Source organism: Sus scrofa, chromosome 14 (genome assembly GCF_054392235.1).
Source record: "Sus scrofa isolate SSC_HxYL_T2T_F1_AM1 chromosome 14, Sscrofa_HxYL_maternal_Yorkshire_Landrace_v2.0, whole genome shotgun sequence".
Taxonomy (NCBI): domain Eukaryota; kingdom Metazoa; phylum Chordata; class Mammalia; order Artiodactyla; family Suidae; genus Sus; species Sus scrofa.
The window spans coordinates 36,745,583-36,765,076 of NC_139396.1; the positions used below are offsets into that span (position 1 = coordinate 36,745,583).

The window sequence follows — 19,494 nt, forward strand, 5'->3', positions numbered from 1 at the left end:
TTCTGTGTCACCCTCTAATCAGTTCACACCTTCTTTCTATAAAGCAGTGAATTTTCCTCCTTTTTTTTATTTCAATGGCTGCACCAGGGGAACATGGAAATTCCCAAGCCAGGGATGGAATCCGAGCTGCAGCTGTGACCTACTCTGCAGCTGCAGCAATGCTGAATCCTTTACCCCACTGTGCCAAGCTGGGAATTGGACCCACACTCCCCCAGTGACCTGAGGGCAGATTCTTAACCTACTGCACCACAATGGAAACTGAGTTTTGCTTTTTAAAAAGCTTCTTTAGTTCTCTATTCAAGATGTCACAGTGATCAGGTCATAATCCACACTCGTCTTCAAGGGATTATGGTTGGAGGGATCCTTGTTTTTGTTCCAAAAGCACAGAGAGTAAACACTTCCCACCCCTATTCCCCCTACCCCCGACCCTGCTGCTGGCTTTCACTCCCCTCCAGGCACATGATGGAGTTGCACCTCTCGGTCTGTTATTGTCGGACTGCCTGTAAATAGCTCTGGATAATGAATTTTGAGTGCAGCGGTCTGTGCCACTTCTAGCCTGGAGTATTTACTACCACATGCAAGACCCATCTGTGCCCCAGTTTTCTTCTGCTGTGGCCTATGTTCTAGACCATGACTATCCCATCATCTGAGGTCAGGGGAGGATGGAAGTAATAGCATATGTCCAGGTCACCATTCCACTCAGAGTGGGCATGCAGTGACCTTTGTGGTTTCAAGCCAGTGAAATTTCAGGACTCTTTGTTACTGATATCCTATCATAGCTTGAATCCTCCTTGTGTCCACTTCCTTATAGAAGAAAGAGTAGATGCAAAGAAATCCGTGCTTAGACGAGCTCCCCAAATATGTCTTCTTCCCATGGCCAAGGGGACTGGAGTCCAACCTTTATCACCAGGAAAGTTAAAAATGATAAAATCCACGGAGTTCCTGTTGTGGCGCAGTGGAAATGAATCCGACTAGTATCCATGAGGATGCAGGTTTGATCGCTGGCCTCATTCAGTGGGGTAAGGATCCAGCATTGCCATGAGCTGTGGTGGAAATCCCAGATGCAGCTCCGATCCCACGTTACTGTGGCTGTGGTGTAGGCCAGCAGCTGCAGCTCAGATTCGACCCCGAGCCTGAGAACTTCCATGTGCCGCAGGTGCAGCACTAAGAAAAAAAAAGATAATATTCAATATACAGATATTTGGAACACACAACATGGACTTTCTCTGTTTTCTAGTGATAACATTGCAAAGTAGAATGAATGCTCCAGAATATTTCTGGGGAAAAAAAAAAATCTCATGATATAAGAAATCTAAAGAATCTTCTATTCCTTTCTCTACATTATAAAACTTATTTTTGAGAGTGAAAAAGATGAAGCCTTTCAGTAACCCAGCTCTGCACATTCAATTGATGATTTATCAAGCTGATGTCTTCCCAGATTATCATATGGTGAGTAGGCAATGGTCTCCCAGTTCACAAAAACACTTCATTATAATTAATGTGAAAAGGTTGTTGAGGACCTTCTCATTGTATTTTAGCAGATAAAATGTTCCCCTGATCTAGTTTAGCTTCTGCAGAGCAACTGTTTTGTTTTTATATGGTAATTACTATGCTCATGACTCTTTTTCTACATTTTCTACTGGGAAGTTGATTGTCAGACCTTAAGATCAGAACCAAAAAATACACAGGACCTTGCAATATGTATTTTATGTACTGCCTTTACTCTTAACTATCAGATTAAAGCTGAAGAGGCTGGACCATTAAGATACAAAGAGTTATTCCTATGTGGCATGTTCACAGTTGTTAATTTATGGTGGTGGCTTAAATAGAAGCAGCCTAGTAATCAGGTGACATAGAATCAAAGTTAAGTTTATGGGTTCTGTACTTCGGTTAACTGTATTCAAATCCTAGCTCTGCAACTCAGTAGCTGCCTTAGTCTGTCCAGGCTGCTGCAACAGAATACTGTAGACTGGGTGGTTTCCAGACAACAGAAATTGATTTTTCATAGTTCTGGAGGCTGGGAAGTCCAAGATCAAGGTGCTGGCCAATTCGTTGGTGAGAGCCTGCTTCCTGGTTCTTAGATGGTGATCCATTAGCTGTGTCTTCTCACAGCGGAAGGGGCCAGGGAGCTCTCTGGGATTCTTTTGATAAGGTCCTAGTCCCATTCATGAAGGCTTCACCCTCATGACCTCATCACTCCCCAAAGGTTCCCCAGTAAGCAAATTAAAAAGCGGTATAGGGTGGTTGTCACTTGCTTAGAAAGGACTCCGCTGACCATCCCCAACTAACACAGCCCCCTCTGCACTGTCCTCTTCCCATTACCCTAGAGTGGTTTTTCCATTGCTGTTCTCTTTTAAGTTATCTTTATGTGTTTATTTTGGTTGGACATATTCCCTGACTTGAATACAGTTTCCATTGAAGATGTATCTTGTCCATCTTACTCATCTCTGTAACTTACCTTTGTAACTCAACTTTGTAATTATTGTGGTTGAGATCAATGTGATGGCAGTAGGAGAGGACAGAAAATGATACATTTGAGAAATAGTAAAAAGGTATAATTAGCAGAGTTGGGTCTTTGATAGGAGAGAATCCTAGATTTGGAGGTGAAGAACCATGAACAGAGTACTGCCTTTCAATGAGGAAGAGGCAGTTGTGTGTGTTTGGTGTTTGTTGAGCAGAGTCTGGTAAAGAGTCATGGCTTATTTTTCAGTCAGATTAAGTTTGCGGGGTGTGTAATGTTCGACAGGTACGGTCAGGTAGGAACCTGGCTAGAGAGGGGCTTAGTCAGGACATAGAAATGTGGGGGCTCTGAGCATAGAAGAGGAATTGAATTCATGGTAACAGACAAGGTCTTATAGAGAGAAGTTTCAGAGTTAGAATAGACAAGGTGCATGCCGTGTCCCTGAGGGTCTCAGGAAGAGGAGGAAAGGTCTGCAGAGTGGGGCGGGGTGGAGGGCAGAAACCTGGAGAATGTGGGTCCAGGATCGTGCTTCAAGAAGGAAGCAATCTTCCACAGGTGGCTTTGAATTGGTTTCCAAGACAACGGTCCTCCTGACCAGTGCATCTAATTTGTAAACATTTAGATTTTATTTTCTCATACTCCTGTGTCCAAGGAGTAATAGCCAGGAGAGATTGTTGCTTAAAATAGAGTCAGGGTTCAGACTGCTCCAGAGGACAGAGGCAGTGGCTGATGGAAAGATCACAGGGGATCGCATCATATGTGGTGAATGTGTTGTAAACATGTAGGCGAAGGAACGGCTGCTTCATTTTATAGTTGCTACCTCTAGCATTCCAAACTTCCTGTGTCCTGTGCTTGCTGACCTTGGAGGGGTAGGAAGTGGAGGAGAGAGAGAGTAGAAGTTGGTGATGGGGTCAGAGGAGAGGAGGAGGAAAGTTGGCCTTTCAAGCTCAACGCTCAAGTGCTGTTCAACAAGGAGCAGAAGGCTGATGGCACAGATGATGTTTGCATAGGTCTGCCATCCTTGACAGTGGTCATTGGGTTAATTTGGAAATTAAATTTCTGATTCAACCTCTGGTTCCTGTCATTCTAGATCCAGGTTGTTAAAAAATGATGCACACATCCTTTACGAGTTACAGTCTTTCAGGAATGGTGTAGCCACAGACAGCGCCTTGGAAAGCTGAAGTACATCTTCCAGAATTGTATGCGTTTGAGGGCAGCCAGAAATTTCTGACGTAACTGCAGAATTCATGAGATTTAAATCTATACGTGATAAACACTCTCCACAGCACTGGAATAAATTGAGGGCATGCCCGTCTTTGCTCAGGAGAGGTCATTCTGTTCAGAAGTCACCCTTAAGACACAGGAGGAGATGCAGAGTGTCTTTTTGTTGGCATGTTTCACATGTAAGTCGACACTGTCAGAAATATCAAGAAAAGACCTCTTTTGAAAAGAAAATCAACTCAGTCCAAGATATTAACACATCGTCCCTCCAGAAAGCGAAGCTCCACATGAATCAGCACCTATGGCTCACTCTTTCCCTGTGTTTTAACATTTTACACCTTCATTTACCTGCTCATTCACTCAGCAAATATGCACACACTTGCCAAATGCTGCTGTGATGGTGAGCAAAATAGATGCCACCTGGAGTTCCTTTGTGGCACAGCGGGTTAAGAATCCCATCAGTGTAGCAACTCCAGTCACTGCTATGGCACAGGTTCACTCCCTGGCCTGGGAACTTTCATTCTGTGGGTCTGGCCAAAAAACAACAACAAAAGATGCTACCTGTCCTCAAAGAGTTCACACTCTAAACAGAAAGAGAACAAGAAATAAACAATCACAATGCAACGTGTCCAGGTGAGCCCAGGTGTCCTGGGATTCTGAACTAGTCTGAGGAAAAGTCTAATCTGAGACTTCAAAGGTCAATTGAGTGTATGGAGCAAAGTGGCCTTTTCTTTTAGGAAAAAAAACCCACATAAGTATTTAGGGGTAACAGGGCATTGTGTCTGCTTATTACATTCAAATTCAGGGAGAAAAACATATAGATAGAAACTAGAGAAACAGGGTGAGAGGGAGAAAAATGTAACTGAATGTTAACAACTGTGGAACTTGGGATTTCTTTTCACTGTTCTTGCAATATGTCTGTAAATTTAAAATTATTTCAGAATAAACTTTTTTTTTTTTTTTTGTCTTTTTGTTGTAGTTGTTGTTGTTGTTGTTGCTATTTCTTGGGCCGCTCCCGCGGCATATGGAGGTTCCCAGGCTAGGGGTTGAATCAGAGCTGTAGCCACTGGCCTACGCCAGAGCCACAGCAACGCGGGATCCGAGCCGCGTCTGCAACCTACACCACAGCTCACGGCAACGCCGGATCGTTAACCCACTGAGCAAGGGCAGGGACCGAACCCGCAACCTCATGGTTCCTAGTCGGATTCGCTAACCACTGCGCCACGACGGGAACTCCCAGAATAAACTTTTTTAATGAGGAAAATATGGAGCAAAAAGTTCAACAGCATTATCTATCTTTTAATATTACTTCATACTTTTTTCAAGAATTATGCCATCCTGAAGGTATATTTCAATGTTACTATAAACTTTTCAAGCATTATACTATACTATCCTGAAGGTAAAATTATATATTTTATCCTATTTTTCTCATCATGCATTTGGTCTAATGCTTCATTTGAAAAAAAAAAAGTTGCAAAAAATACACATTTTAATGTATGACTAATATACAAAATTTGCAAAATTAGCTTCTGAAAAAAAATTTAAGTGGAACATTTTTTTAAAAATTGCTTTTTTTTCCCCAAGCTGGTAGATAAACAGTATAATTTAGAATCAGATGTCCATTCTTTTTCTCAATGGAAGTAACAAGTCAATTTTCTCACTCTCTCTTTCCCATCTAGGTTTCATATGTCAAGGCCATTGACATTTGGATGGCAGTGTGCCTCCTTTTTGTGTTTTCAGCACTTCTGGAATATGCAGCTGTAAATTTTGTTTCAAGACAACACAAAGAACTTCTGAGATTTCGACGAAAGAGAAAGAATAAGGTAAGCGTTAAATGCATTGTGTTCTCCTGGATACCAGTTCTCCCTGGAGAGTGAATTTGTTATATTTAGTAGGGATGTACAGAGAGGACATGGAGAATGGGGACTAAATGAGATGAGGTTCCTTTGGTTTTTGTCCACATGAAACTGCAATTGTCAAAAATAGCGTCAGGGAGAAAACGGTAACATCTACTTATACTTTACACAGCAGATCCGGTGACATGAACACTTTTTCAACTTCTTTCTAGTGTATGTCCTAGAATAATACCAGTCTTTGCTTCAACTAATAAAAATCTATCATTTCTACTTGTAATGTTATAGTGTTTCTGATGGTGTTACTTGACATAAGTCATCAAATACAGCTATTAAAATTGTTCCCCTTTTCGAACTGTAATTCCTTTGCTTCTGTCAAATATTACATATTTGTTTTATAATTCTATGATATTCTTGTAAAACTATATGGTCTCTTTTTTATGCATACTTTGTGTCTTCTGAATTCCCATGGGAAACACAATAAGGTATATTTTTGCTTTGCTTTCACCTGATAAATAAAACCCAGAAGAAATTTTATTTAGAATGTGGTTTGGACCATGGGAAATGGTAGAAGTAATCTTCTAATTGGATTTGGATGTTGTTCCCTCTATTAAGACTTATAATGTCATCTCTCTTTATATGCATGTAATTTCAATAAACCCCTTTTCTTTCTGAAAGAGTTTCTAGAGACCAGCATAAATTTGAGTATACTTTTAATGTGAATGTGCCAGCGGACATTTTAAAAGCACATGGACTCTTCAACAGAATAGCAATATCAAAGTTATATATTACAGGAGATATTGTGGCCAGAATCCAATATACCGAAGTAGTTAAGTCAAAACTTTCTCAAATCTTAAAACAAATGGTCTGGTTTATATAGTGTGCCTTTCTCAGGATTTAATTTTTTTTTAAGAAATTTCTTATGGTATCTGTGATTTATATATTTATGAAAATTTTTTAAAAGCAGTAAGCCATGATCTCTCAGTGCTGAGCCTATTCAGAAGTAAACATATTCTAAAGGAATTACCTATTCAGTCAAGTCTAATTGATGCCCCGGAATCATCATGTAATCCAATAAATTCACTATCGCTTGGAAGGCACATCAGCATTGTGATAGTCTAGGTAACACAGTGGACAGAAAAACAGTGCCAGAGCTTACGCTGGATCAAATTTTTATGAAAATAAAAGCACATCATTTGTACATTAATATATATTTTCATGGGGCGATTAACTTTTATCTTCTGCCCCCAACCGCACCATACCCAGTCTGCTAGTTTCCTTATACTTTTCTCACTCTGCCCCACTCTCCTTCTGTGTCTCTCTCTTTCCTCCCTTTCTTTCTCCCTCTCTTCTGTTTGCTCTTTTCTCTCATGATACCTGGCACTGCTGAAACACTACAACAGGACAAATCATTCTGTATCACAGGATGAAGCGGTTGTCTTTCTTTTCCATTAAGGCCTGATAAAGACAATTTTTCCATCTAACATCATTAATCAAAAGTAAAGCAATACTTACTTCCCCCTTTCATTTTGGTTCATTTTTTTTTTTCGCATTTATTTTTCATTTCTCTACCTTCCTTCTCCTTCCTACAATTTGGGATGTATCAGCCACAGGCTGCGAACACCAGAAATGGGAAGTCTTACACAGGTGGCGTCCAAAAACGGACTGAGAGCTCAAGACATTTTCTGTACCCACCACTTGCCCGGTAGCCAGAATAGCCAAAAGATAACATAATAGACCTCAAGTTTAGATGCTCAATTCTGGTTGCTCCTTTAGAAAAACTATCCTTACTGAAGTAGCTCCTTATTTAGTTTTACCACCTGTAAGTGTATCAAGATAAAAATATTTGACATTTCTCATTCTTTAGCTCATAGAAAGAGAGCAAGTTTAATTTTTCTGGTGGTTGGCACTCTAGAAAAGTGGAAAAGTGCAAAAATAGTAACATTGTTTTCCAATCACTACTTGAATAACTCAGGGAACAAATACTGTAATTAAGATTCAGTGCAGAGAGAAAATCCATTTTTTTTTTTTTAGTTCACGTCATACTTTGGGGGTATATGCCTTGCATATGTGACAATCTATTAATTGATATATATATATATATATATATGTTAAAATGCTCTATGCAATTAGAACCAACTGTGCAATTATATTTAATCATCTATGACCTGATTCTCTGGTTTCTCCATCCCTCTTGGTCCACTTTACCTTCCTACAGACAGAAGCTTTTGCATTGGAGAAGTTTTACCGTTTCTCAGACACGGTAAATTGACTTTCTTAACTCTAAGTAGAGGAATGTGGCCATCAGCATACTTTGCACTCAGGCAGTGTTTGGTGGGGAAACACAGCCCATTGAGTTCTTACACAACCACCATACCCTTCAGCTAAGAATGTGCTTTTTCTAACAACTCCATTTGTTTCCCCTCACTCAGTAAAAAGATATTCAAATATTACCTTCCATCCTATTAACCAAGTAATCTATTTGGTCAAAATAATTTTTAAACATATATTAAACAGAAAGATCAAGTATATCTTATAATTGTCTCCTTAGAAGAAATAATCCTAAGCTTTGACAAAATCAGTTTCAAAATAAATGGGAAATTTATTTGTACGGATAAATTAGTATCTTCTGCTTCCCAGAAAATAGAGACCTAAAAATAAGGCAAAAAAAAAAAAAAAAAAAGCTTTATCTAGCCTATGTATCATTAGAAATCATTCTTAAATATTAAGATATGTTAAGATTCTTTAAATGGATAATTTTGGTTTTGATAGCAGCATCCTTGGAAATGTTTGATTAAAAAGAGATCACAAGGACACACATCCAAGTATAGTGTCCAAATATTTAGAAATGTAGTCTACAGTAGAATAGATTAGCAGTTTGACTTGGAGGTCCAGAATAGAGCACTCAGGGATTAAATTTTAAACATAACCAAAGCCAAGAATTTAGCCTGGGAAGTCATATACAAATGGTCCAGTCTACTAAATTTCTGGGATAGAGTGTATTTAAAAATACCTCCCCAGGGAGTTCCCATTGTAGACAAGCAGTAATGAACCCAACCTGTATCCATGAAGATGCAAGTCCGATCCCTGGCCTTGCTCAGTGGGTTAAGTATCTGGCATTGCCTCAAGCTGTGGTATAGGTCGCAGATGCAGCATGGATCCTTTGTTCCTGTGGCTGTGGCTTAGGCTGGCAGCTCAGCTCCAATTCAACCCCTAGCCTGGGAACTTCCATATGCTGCAATTGTGGCGCTAAAAAGCAAAAACAAAACAAAACAAAAACTTCCCCAGATGATTCCACCACACACCTCAGTTAAGAATAGACATAATGTTAAGTGAGCAGAGACCATCAGATGAATATTAAAATAGACTTCATTTCATAACACATCTAGAACAAGTATTATTTTAAAGCAGTTAAGTTTTCCTATATTATATAATCACTCAACTACTTTTCTACTAAAATTGCATAGTTGTTCCCAACATAGCCAGCTACTTCTTCAGTTTTCATCCCTAGGGGGGAAAATTCATGTGATCCAATTGCTTTACTTGATTATCTTAACTGCAAATTAAAAACAAAAATAATTGCCTTGAATTTGCATAATCATAGAGTAGCCTCTTTGGGAGTATGTATTTAAATGTTTAGTAACTAAACAGTTAATGTATATAGAAGTATTAGTGTAAAATATATTCAATTAAGTATTGCTTTATGAAACAATAAAAGAACTCTGGTGAAAAAATCAGGTTTACTGCATTACTGTACTTTTTAAAAAGAAACAATATGGTTGGAGTTCCTGTCATGGCTGAGTGGTTAACAAATCTGACTAGGAACCATGAGGTTGCAGGTTCCATCCCTGGCCTTGCTCAGCGAGTTAAGGATCCAGAGTTGCTGAGATCCCAAGTTGCTGTGGCTGTGGTGTAGGCCAGCAGATACAGCTCTGAATAGACCCCTAGCGTGGGAACCTCCATATGCTGCTGGTACAGCCCTAAGAAAGACAAAAAAAAAAAAAGAAAGAAAGACTATGGCTTATAAGCCATACTGTTTAAGAAAATGCAGTACATTTTACAAATACAATAAAAGCGGATACATTTATTAGAAGTTATATGTATTCCATTTATTTTTACAATATTCTAATCACATGTAAATTTGGGGTTGATCATTTTCACTTTTTGAAAACTATTTTTCTCAAACTAATAGCCCTCTGGGATGAATGAATTTATCATTAAAAAAAAAAAAACTGTATATTTTGCTTAGAAAGAGCCTGAGCAATCTAAATCTTTAAATCTACATAAACAAAATGAGTCTAAATGTTGACCCCATACATTTCTTTTCAAGAGTACTGATTACATGAGTTTTTCTTAGCACTTTTTTTTTTGTCCTTTTTTTTTTTAGGGCCACACCTACAGCATATGGAGGTTCCCAGACTAGGGGTCAAACTGGAGCTGTAGCTGCTGGCCTATGCTATGCTATGCTATGCCACAGCCACAACAATGCCAGTTCTGACCTGTGTCTGGGACCTACACCATAGCTCATGGCAAGCTGGATCCTCAACCCACAGAGCGAGGCCGGAGATCGAAACTGCATCCTCATGGATGCTAGTCAGATTGGTTTCCCCTGAGCCACTATGGGAGGGAAGTCCTCCTAGCATTTTAGATTGGCAGTAGAGGCAATAAGCAAACTCACCCCATTAGAAGTTTATCACAAAAGAGAACTTTACATTACATTGATGTGCATATTTTTCCAAGAAAAGTTTTAACTTACTTTAGCATTGGCTTAGGCATTGCATACAGTCTTTTATACCCTACTTTTCCCTCTATCAAGGTACCAGTGAACCTTTTGTATCCTGTAAAAGAAAGAATACAAGTTCCCTTTTGTATCCAAATTTCCCCACCCCACACTGTCATTGCCTGCTGTGTGCTGATCACCCACCACTGCACCTTGTCATAAATGCTTAACTTCAGTGCTGTGTATGTGTGGGTGTGTGCATGATATGAAAGTATTTTGGCTAGAAGTTGCTCTTCCCATGTATGATATCATTACTTTAATCCTGGAGGGTTATAAAAATGTGCCAAAATATTTCTGAACATATGTTATTTGTTGAGAAATATGGATGATATGGGATTGCTTTAATGCATTTCATACAGCTTCTGCATTGCAGTGTAATGATGCAATGGTTTGCTGAGCCAAAACACATATACATATCTTCCTATTTATTATTGCATATTAATTATTATTTATGTACACAAATGAAGTAAGAATGGACCACTAGTTCTAGATTCCAAAAATAATTAGCACGTTTATATTTTGTTAGGCATGATAGTTATCTTTTTACATAAATACGTCATTGACTGCATTTTGACTATCCATACCAAAGCATTTTATTTATGTATTTATATCCTGTTTTACTTCAAAAGTAACTCAGGGTAACTTCTAAGAATAGCAAATAATTGATTTGATTTTATTCTGCCTTGTACCTTTTGTCAGGTTTATAGTCTTAGGATAAATACAAATATAGGTGTGTACTATTTTGTTTGAAAGGATGAGGCTCCCTGGTTGAAAGCAATGAAGTGCCCGTATACACTAGAATATTTAATAAAGTTTCCATTCAAGATCAGTTTATTTTATTTTCTAGAGTAAAAGATACTCTTTCAATAGGTGAGTATTGCCTACAAATTTCTTTGCTATATATTCCTGAGAGAAAAGTAGTTTCTCAGTAGTTTCAAACTAAATTCTATGTGAGTGATGCTGAAATACAGGGTTTACAAACTTTCAACTTCTCAAGTAAAACAAAAATTGGAAGAATTTAATTGTTTCCTGCCAACAAATATTTTAAGTTTATGGTAAACACAACTATTTCTTGGAACTATATTCCCTCTGAAATATATGTTTAGGAAAACAGTATTCAATAAAGTAATATAATCCCTATTTAATCTAATTTCACACCATCACAGATTTCCATCTCAAAGTTCGCTAAAGTAGATACACTGCTTTTTATATATGCTGTCTACTGTAAATATTATCTTATGTCACTCCATAATTATGAGTTGGCGTTGAAAGAATCCAGTACATTGAGTAGGAAATAGATAAACAGATTTTCAAAAAATATTTCATTGACTTATTAATCTCCCAAAATATATTATATTTTCATGATATTTCATCTAAAATATTCATCCTTTTAAGCTTACATTTTACCACTCAATTATCTCCAAACCGTTTCTGATTCTAAATTCAAAATGCTAAGCATAAACTTGGCTAATTCACAACTAATTCATATGTCATCTATAAAAAATGCAAGGTTCTCCTGGGAGCTATATTTCAAAGAATTTTATATTGACAATTGACTTGCAACTATAAAGCATTTTTAGCTTCATATAAAATTTTATTCTTGTAAGCTTTCCATTTGTAAGTGATGTATAAATGTATATAGAGGTGTTAAACTGAGGATTTTATTTTAGGCTTACATTTATTTTAGAAAAATAACTTCTAATTCATTCATGTATTTCATCTTATCTTAGAATTTTCTAAGTGATGTTGATTTTTCTCAACAAAAGTAAGCCATTATTGGAGTTCCCTTCGTGGTGCAGCAGAAACGAATCCAAGTAGGAATCATGAGGTTGCGGGTTTGATCCCTGGCCTTGCTCAGTGGGTTAAGGATCTGGTGTTGCCATGAGCTGTGGTGTAGGTCACAGACTTGGCTCGGATTTGGCATTGCTGTGGCTGTGGTGTAGACTGGCAGCTGTAGCTCTAATTCGACCCCTAGTTTGGGAACCTCCATATGCCCCGGGTGCGGCCCTAAAAAGCAAAAAAAAAAAAAAGTAAGCAAGGAATTCCTGTCATGGCTCAGTGGTTAACAAATCCAACTAGGAACCATGAGGTTGCGGGTTCGATCCCTGGCGTTACTCATCAGTGAGTTAAGGATCCGGTGTTGCCGTGAGCTATGGTATAGGTCATAGACACAGCTCGGATTTGTCATTGCTGTGGCTCTGGCTTAGGCTGGCAGCTACAGCTCCAATTAGACCCCTAGCCTGCGAACCTCCGCATGCTGCGGGTGCAGCCCTAGAAAAGACAAAAAAAAAAGTAAGCCATTATTTTATTAGTAATTTTTTTCAGAATCTACACTTTAAATCATATTAATGGAAATTAGTAGAAATTTGCTTTCCTTTGTTATTTTCCTATTTGGCAATGAAAAATTACAGAAAATTATTTAAACAAACAAAAAAATCTGGGATAACTTACTTAGCATCTTGATTGTATACTGAATACCTCAGGAGTTTTCTTGTGGTGCAGTGGGTTAAAGATCCAGTATTGTAACTGCAGTGGCTGGGCTGCAGCTGTGGCAGCGTGGGTTCAATCCCTAGCCCAGAAATTTCCACATGCCATGGGAGTGGACTAAAATAAAATAAAATAGAACACCTCAAAGTTATCCACCGAGGGAAAACATTGGGATTAAAGTAACATATTTAGTTTTGATGCATCTCATAGCAGTTCACATAGTTAATCATAACTCATGCTATCTCATATGATTAATAATTTGTTACCACTCACTGGCTTCATCATTCCTTCACCATGCCCATAAAGAATTAATATTTTGCTGTTATTTTTGAGGACTAATAAGAGGATAGGAAATTAATTCTTATCTCACATGTATGTTAGTATATTTTGTTTGATGGTAAAGATAAAGCAATTCAACTGAATGACTGCATTTTCTATCTATCTGTAATAATTCTAGTTATGATATGCATGTTACTCTTGGATTTTCTATCTCTAATAATTCTAGTTATAATATGCATGTTACTCTTGGATTTTCTATCTGCATTAATTTTAGTTATAATATGCATGTTATGTGAGTCAGTCTTTGGCATAATTATCTAAATAAAGTGAAAAAGCACTTAGAATGTTTCACAATATGTTATTGTTGCTTAATTATTGAAACATTTTTCTCATTTCCATATTTAGTGAAAACAGATCCTCCTGTAGAAAGAATTGTACTCCAACTAAATGGCTTTTTATATTTTTTGTTGCCTATCCTTCTAATTTGCTTGAAGCATATTAAGAGGATTTACTAGTGGGTAAATTAGTCTATTTCTTCAATTTTACTTTTTAAATTAGCCATGTTCTTTAGTTCATTTTTAATTCATTATGTTTAATCTTTATTATGGTCTATATTTTGAGTGGTAAAGTAGCTTAATTTTATGAACATTAAATACTGGTAACATAATGTCTGAATCAAAAGTTTTAGATGTTTGTCTAAACTTTGCTTGTGTGGGCTTCAGTCATTAGAAACCCAAAGTAAAGATATCTCCAGAAAATTGAATTATATCAAAGAAATATTTGAGTGCTAATTGGAATAAAGAATATTACTGCACTTCTGAACGTACATAAACACAGGATAATTTTATGACAGTTTTACAAAGCAATTAGTTGAATCATAAAATAATTTCATGCACTTTTGAGTATAGTAATCTAGTATTAATGATGAGCTAATAGAAAATCTTCATTCATCTTAAAATTATTATTTTAAATGCAGCCCTTCAAAAAAAATCCCAAAAGGGTAGCCATAAAAAAAAGAAAAAAAAAGTCATTGAGTTCCCACTGTGGTGCAGTGGATTAATGGATTAAGGGATTCTGTGTTGCTGTAGCTGTGGCATAGATCACAGCTGTGGCTCAGATTCAGTCCCTGGCCCTGGAATTTCCACATGCTGTGGGTATAGCCATTAAAAAACAATCATATTAAAAAGACTCCCTTTTTGGAATCTAAGGGTTCCTACTTCTCTCATCCTCTGACAACCTGGGGTGTAGATGGGCACCTGGTCCAGTAGAGCTGAGATACTATTTCTGAAGAAGTGAGATGACTCCATGTGCCTCATCTCATGGACTCAGCCCAAATGTTTGTGCTGTATTATGGAACATATTTCCAATGCTCAAGCCTTCTTGATTGCAGGAATTAGATTTGCAAGAATCCCAGGAGTCATATAGCAAAGCTGATCTATTTCAAAAGTAAGACAATGAGGCTTCGAGTGGCAAAGTGATCTTTCTAGTTTCATGCCATTGGTTTGGTTACTTTTTAGTGAAAAGGACACAAATGCTAGGCCATCTAGAGAGCCAGCAACTGGTAGGCCTATTTTACACAGAACTTTCATACTCTTTTAGTTTCTGTGGATTTAAAATACCTAAGAGTGAAATTGTTCAAGTTGTTATTAATTTTTTTCACATTGTATTTCATGCGATGTCCAAAGTAATACAATTAAAATAAACAAAATATTATTAATACAGTAGCAAAAATTTGAGTACCTTATTAGAGGTTCTATGTATCTTTGTCACCCCCCCAAAAAAAACCCTCCTACATAGTGCCATAATCTTCTTTTGCTAGAATAAGAAATCAAGAATCTGAGAGTTAAATAATTAAGACTATCCAGACACCTGGCAATAAAAGATGGAGGCATGGACTTACTTAACTATAATAAAACATTTGCATTTTGAATGTCAGTCATGAGTCAGATTTTAAATTTGGACCACATAATACATTTGCGACTATATGAAATATTTGAAAACTATTTCTTATAGCACACACATTTTTTAATAATGCAGATACCCAATTTATTTTCTTTTTTCTAGAACAAGTGTTCCTTAACATCTTATTTTCTATTACTATCCCCAGGAAATAAATATCTGAACAAGACATTTTAATAAGGGAAATATTTTTATTGAAATTAAAAGTTTCTATTTCTTCACCTCTAAAATTAAGGAAAGCCACTGGTGATATATTTATTAGTTAAATAATACTTCAGGTGCTTTTGAAAACAATACTACACCAAATAATTGTCCAGAGTTTATTCCTAAAATATTCCTAGGTCCATCATAAATGTAAAAATGGATAAAGATACAAGTCATATAGTCTTACACATAGCCTCACTTTAGAAACAGTTTATTTAAAAATAGGAATTATTAAAAAATAAAATAATACCTCAATACTAACACAAAAGTCATTACAGAGTATGTTTTCATAAGCCACCCCTTAAAATTTAAATTAAAAAGTGAAGAATTTAAAAAATGTTACATCGTCATGAATTCAGGCTAACTAGGATAGCTGCATCATGCCTCTTGGAAACTTTTGTTTCTACAAATTGTGCATTTCGATCACCTAGAGAACTTGGAAATGCAGATCACTGGGACAGCCTAAACGTTAATAGGTACAAATCTCTGCAACTGAGATCCAGAAAACTGGGTCTCAGCAATGTCTTCCAGTTATTCTGAGACAGCTGTTACGTGGATCACCCTTTGAGAAACATTTCCCTCACCTGAACTGTCCTCCTTGCCTGCACCTAGGCTGTGGTCATTTTACAGGTTGTTGCCAGCTTTTAGGATGGACCAATGGGGTATGAAGATAATTAAGTTAAATTGTTCAAAAATGTCATTTTTTAAATTAAAACTGATATCCAAACGTGAAGCAGGTTTGTTCAGGACAGCTCCATAGCTCTGATTACGGGTTTGAGGAGGCAGTCAGACTTACAAGACAGAAATAAGCTTTAAGCTCATATGTCATTTGCTCAGCTATGTCATTTTTACAGAAGGAAAAAAAGCCGGAGAGATAGCAGGTAAAGTGGCGGTGGGGGGGAGCCTTGCAGCTACTCAAGCATGCTTTAGTTTCCTCACCCACAGACAGCACAAACGGCTTCCTAGTTTAAAGAAGTAGATACAGTAGCATAAGTAGCAATGATCCCTTCAGCTAGAAAATGCAGTTGCAGTCATGGACCCAAAACCATTATGTCAGGTAACACAAAAGAAAAACCCATGAGGTGGGAAAGACAGAGTTAAGTCCCAGCCTGGCTCTCCACTCCACACTTCTGCTACCAGAAACCAGAAGCCTTTCTAAAGGCTTTCCTTCTCACTGTCATTCACGAAGTCTGCACACTGATCCAGGGAACAGCCAGCCCTTCACGTCCTGGTCATCCTGTCTTTAGTAATACTCTTTAATTGCTCATTCCAATTTCTGTTTAAACCGCTGCTCTGTGAGTTGATGGGATATGATATACTCTTACTATGCTGTGCTCTTGGGCCATTTCACACGGTGGCCATGTTTAAATGTGTTCCTTTATTCAAAGAGATCTATTTCAGGGGCCCAGACTGATGTAAAAGTGCCTGTTCCAAGCTATTAGCCGTATTTTCAGCTGTGGCTTTTGTTACACTGTAAACAGAACCTAATACGGACTGTCTATTTCTGCTAAAATCCACTGAAGCTTCCAAGAGCCATGGAAAAAGACCCTAAATATTCCATCTGCCAGCTCTGTATTAGCTCTTGTCTTTGGGAGATTCAACCCACGGGCAATTTTCAAGCAATTTTTCGTCTCGTTAATATTCTGGACAAGCTCTGACCACATCAGTTGCTTCACTGGGCAACAGAAGGATATGTTCTGTCCATCACTGCATGGCCTGGACATCACCATGATTACATCAATGGCCAATCCAGGACATCTGCCATAGCACCACGGTCCCCTTCTGGACCAACAACTAGGAGAGGGGTTACATGACCTAATTTAATTCTACCCTAGAATTTCTGTAAGGAATTGTATCTCCCATCCTGGCATGTTCTTAATTGTCCATTTAACAAAGGCCTATTTGCCTGACCAGGAGGCCGAGGCCACTTGCTAAAACCCAGGAGACTTTGAATATCCAGATATAGTTTTGAGATCAAGAACCAATTCTTGTGATGCTGCCAGGTTCTCTGATTCTCAGTTCAGCCCGTTGTGTAGACTTACCTTGCTTTCTTCAACTCCATTTATTCATTCCACCACAGGAATGTTTTGTGTCCTGACTCTTCCTATGGGAGTTTCCATTGATGAACCAAGTAGCCTGATTTTCCTCAGTGGGAATGAAATCATGAGGTTCACACCACACTGGATAGATCCGATCACCAGTCCATTGTGGAAGGGCTACCTTTTCATGGGTACGATGGATTTCACCCAAGTGACTCCCCTTAGTTGTTCCTGACACTTTCATTTCATCAGGAAACTTGGGTTGGAACGCCTTTTTAACATCCCCATGACATGGTAGATATCTTAAGTCTAAATATAGTCTAATGCTCTTCACATTCCTTCAGTCTGGGAACTGTTTCTACAGCGCACAGGAGAATGCCAGGAGCTCTCACTCAACTAGATTATCCTGCTCTCAGCATCAATGTTTTCTGGTCTGGAATCCCAGCAGCCTCCTTGGTCCTTCACAACTGCATCCCTTTGCAGAACCTTCAGTCTGCATATTTTAGTAGCAGATACCTCTGCACTCCATGGATTTCATGCCTCAGAGAGGCAGTATGGGTTAGTGCCTGCCTCAGATAGATCTCTTACAGCTGGGCTTGTTCCTCTTTCAAACTGAGTCTGTCTTCTTGTCACTCTGTATAGTGTGACCCTCACAAACCCAAAGTCTATCTGCCAGATTTCAAATAGTGCTGCAAGCGGTTCTTCTCTTACTGGGATCTAGAAGAGACAGCACTTTGCCCTTGATTGTTTACGAATTGTCTCTTGTGGTTTACCCAGGCTATTTCCAGCAACAGGCCTGATGTCACTGGGCTTTTGGTGGATCCAGTCTGAATCTTAAGCTTAACCTAGTCACGTGTGCCCACATAATTTCCAAACCTTGCCTGACTCTCTCCTCAAAGAGAAAAATAATGGTTAAGCAACTTACTTTTGACAGCAATCTGGACCAGACTGTTTCCAACAAGGTTGTGACCATAGGCTGGAGACTTCAGGTGTCCCTAAGGGATAACAGTAAGGTGACAGTTGGGTCTACTCCACAGGAAGACACACTGTGTGTGACATTTTTTTTTTAGATTGGGATTGAAAGGAGAACCCTAGTCAAGTAGACCTAAGCATACCAGCCTTCTTCGTCCTGAAACTCCTGAGCAGTTTTCATCACGTCCACTACTGTGGAGGCTTTTGGGGCACTTCCTCAGCAGTCAGCCTTTAGGACTTGCTTATTTATTTATTTTCTATTTAAATTTATTTTTATTAGGGTATAGTTGATTTACAGTGTTGAGTCATTTCTGATATACAGCATAGTGACCCACTCATACATATACATTCTTTTTCTCATATTTTCTTCCACTGTGGTCTATCCCAAGAGAGGACCTGTTTATTTTTAATCATAGGCCAGTCAGGACTACTCTAAAGAAAATTAATCTGGGACTAGCAACCCCGGTGTCACTGTTTACCTAATCCAAGGTACTTTCTTTACCTCCCTGGAATTAATATGAAATAAAGAATGCAAAATTTCATAGTTACTGCAGAGGAAAGTTTAGGCAATTCTAATTCAATTATAGGGCTAATTGGGCTGAGGCTCAGAAATGTCAAGGTCCCTCATTCACGTGGCACATCCTTTCCAATTACATGTTCAGCCAAAGGTGATACCACCTGCTGATACCACCTTAGTCCCTTATTTTCCCAGCTGCAGTCTTCACTAAGACTGTGGAACCTACAAACACAGCATCCTCTGTCTCCTTCTCTGCCCCACCAACTCTGAATCTTGCCTTCCCATTTCCCAGCAGTATTACTGCACATGGTGCATGGCATCCAGCAATCCCAAAGTGCAGTATTCACCACGCCCCGCCATTTAGCAGTAACCATGGCACAGCCGCAGGACCCCATTCAGAGCTGGGCAGGGAGACCTTGGCCTTTGGTGCAGCCTCCTTTGTGTCAACTGCTTTCACGGATGGAGTAAATTCAGCAACCATGTCAGCGCCTTTTGTTTCTATTCCCATTGGCACCACTGGATGAACGTGTGAGATGAAAGCAGCAGATTTCACAGGGTTCCTTAAGGGAAGCAGCTGCCGGAACTGGAACAGATTTCCTTCCTGCTCGCTGGTGATAATGTGCCAGGAAATCTTTCATAGAAATCCTGTCCATTTTTGCTTTTTTCACTCTGTGGCTTAAAATCCACCTAAAGAGAGCTAATAGATTCTCGTCTGGCCAGGC

At 38.5% G+C, this 19,494-nt stretch overlaps 1 protein-coding gene and 1 long non-coding RNA gene across 14 annotated transcripts in view; one reads left to right on the top strand and one right to left on the bottom strand.

The window, feature by feature from the left end:
- The window catches only part of GLRA3 (glycine receptor alpha 3), a 488,702-nt gene that overhangs the window by 450,821 nt on the left and 18,387 nt on the right, over window positions 1-19,494 (top strand). For 10 of the 12 annotated variants that reach the window (XM_084997706.1, XM_084997696.1, XM_084997704.1 and 7 more), the window contains one exon: window positions 5,362-5,505. In XM_084997706.1, the coding sequence (XP_084853832.1) occupies window positions 5,362-5,505 (144 nt within the window). Of the gene's footprint in view, window positions 1-5,361; window positions 5,506-7,753; window positions 7,799-19,494 lie in introns of all 12 variants that reach the window. The other 2 variants (XM_084997695.1, XM_084997700.1) reach the window with 1 other exon arrangement.
- Window positions 1,701-17,533, bottom strand: LOC110256873 (uncharacterized). 2 transcript variants are annotated; one of them, XR_014828378.1, is made up of 3 exons: window positions 17,287-17,529; window positions 12,767-12,919; window positions 1,701-3,875 (listed from the first exon to the last, which is right to left on the bottom strand). It is a non-coding gene; the product is annotated as an uncharacterized LOC110256873 (long non-coding RNA). The 2 variants fall into 2 exon arrangements; XR_014828379.1 differs by lacking the exon at window positions 12,767-12,919 and having other exon boundaries at window positions 17,287-17,533.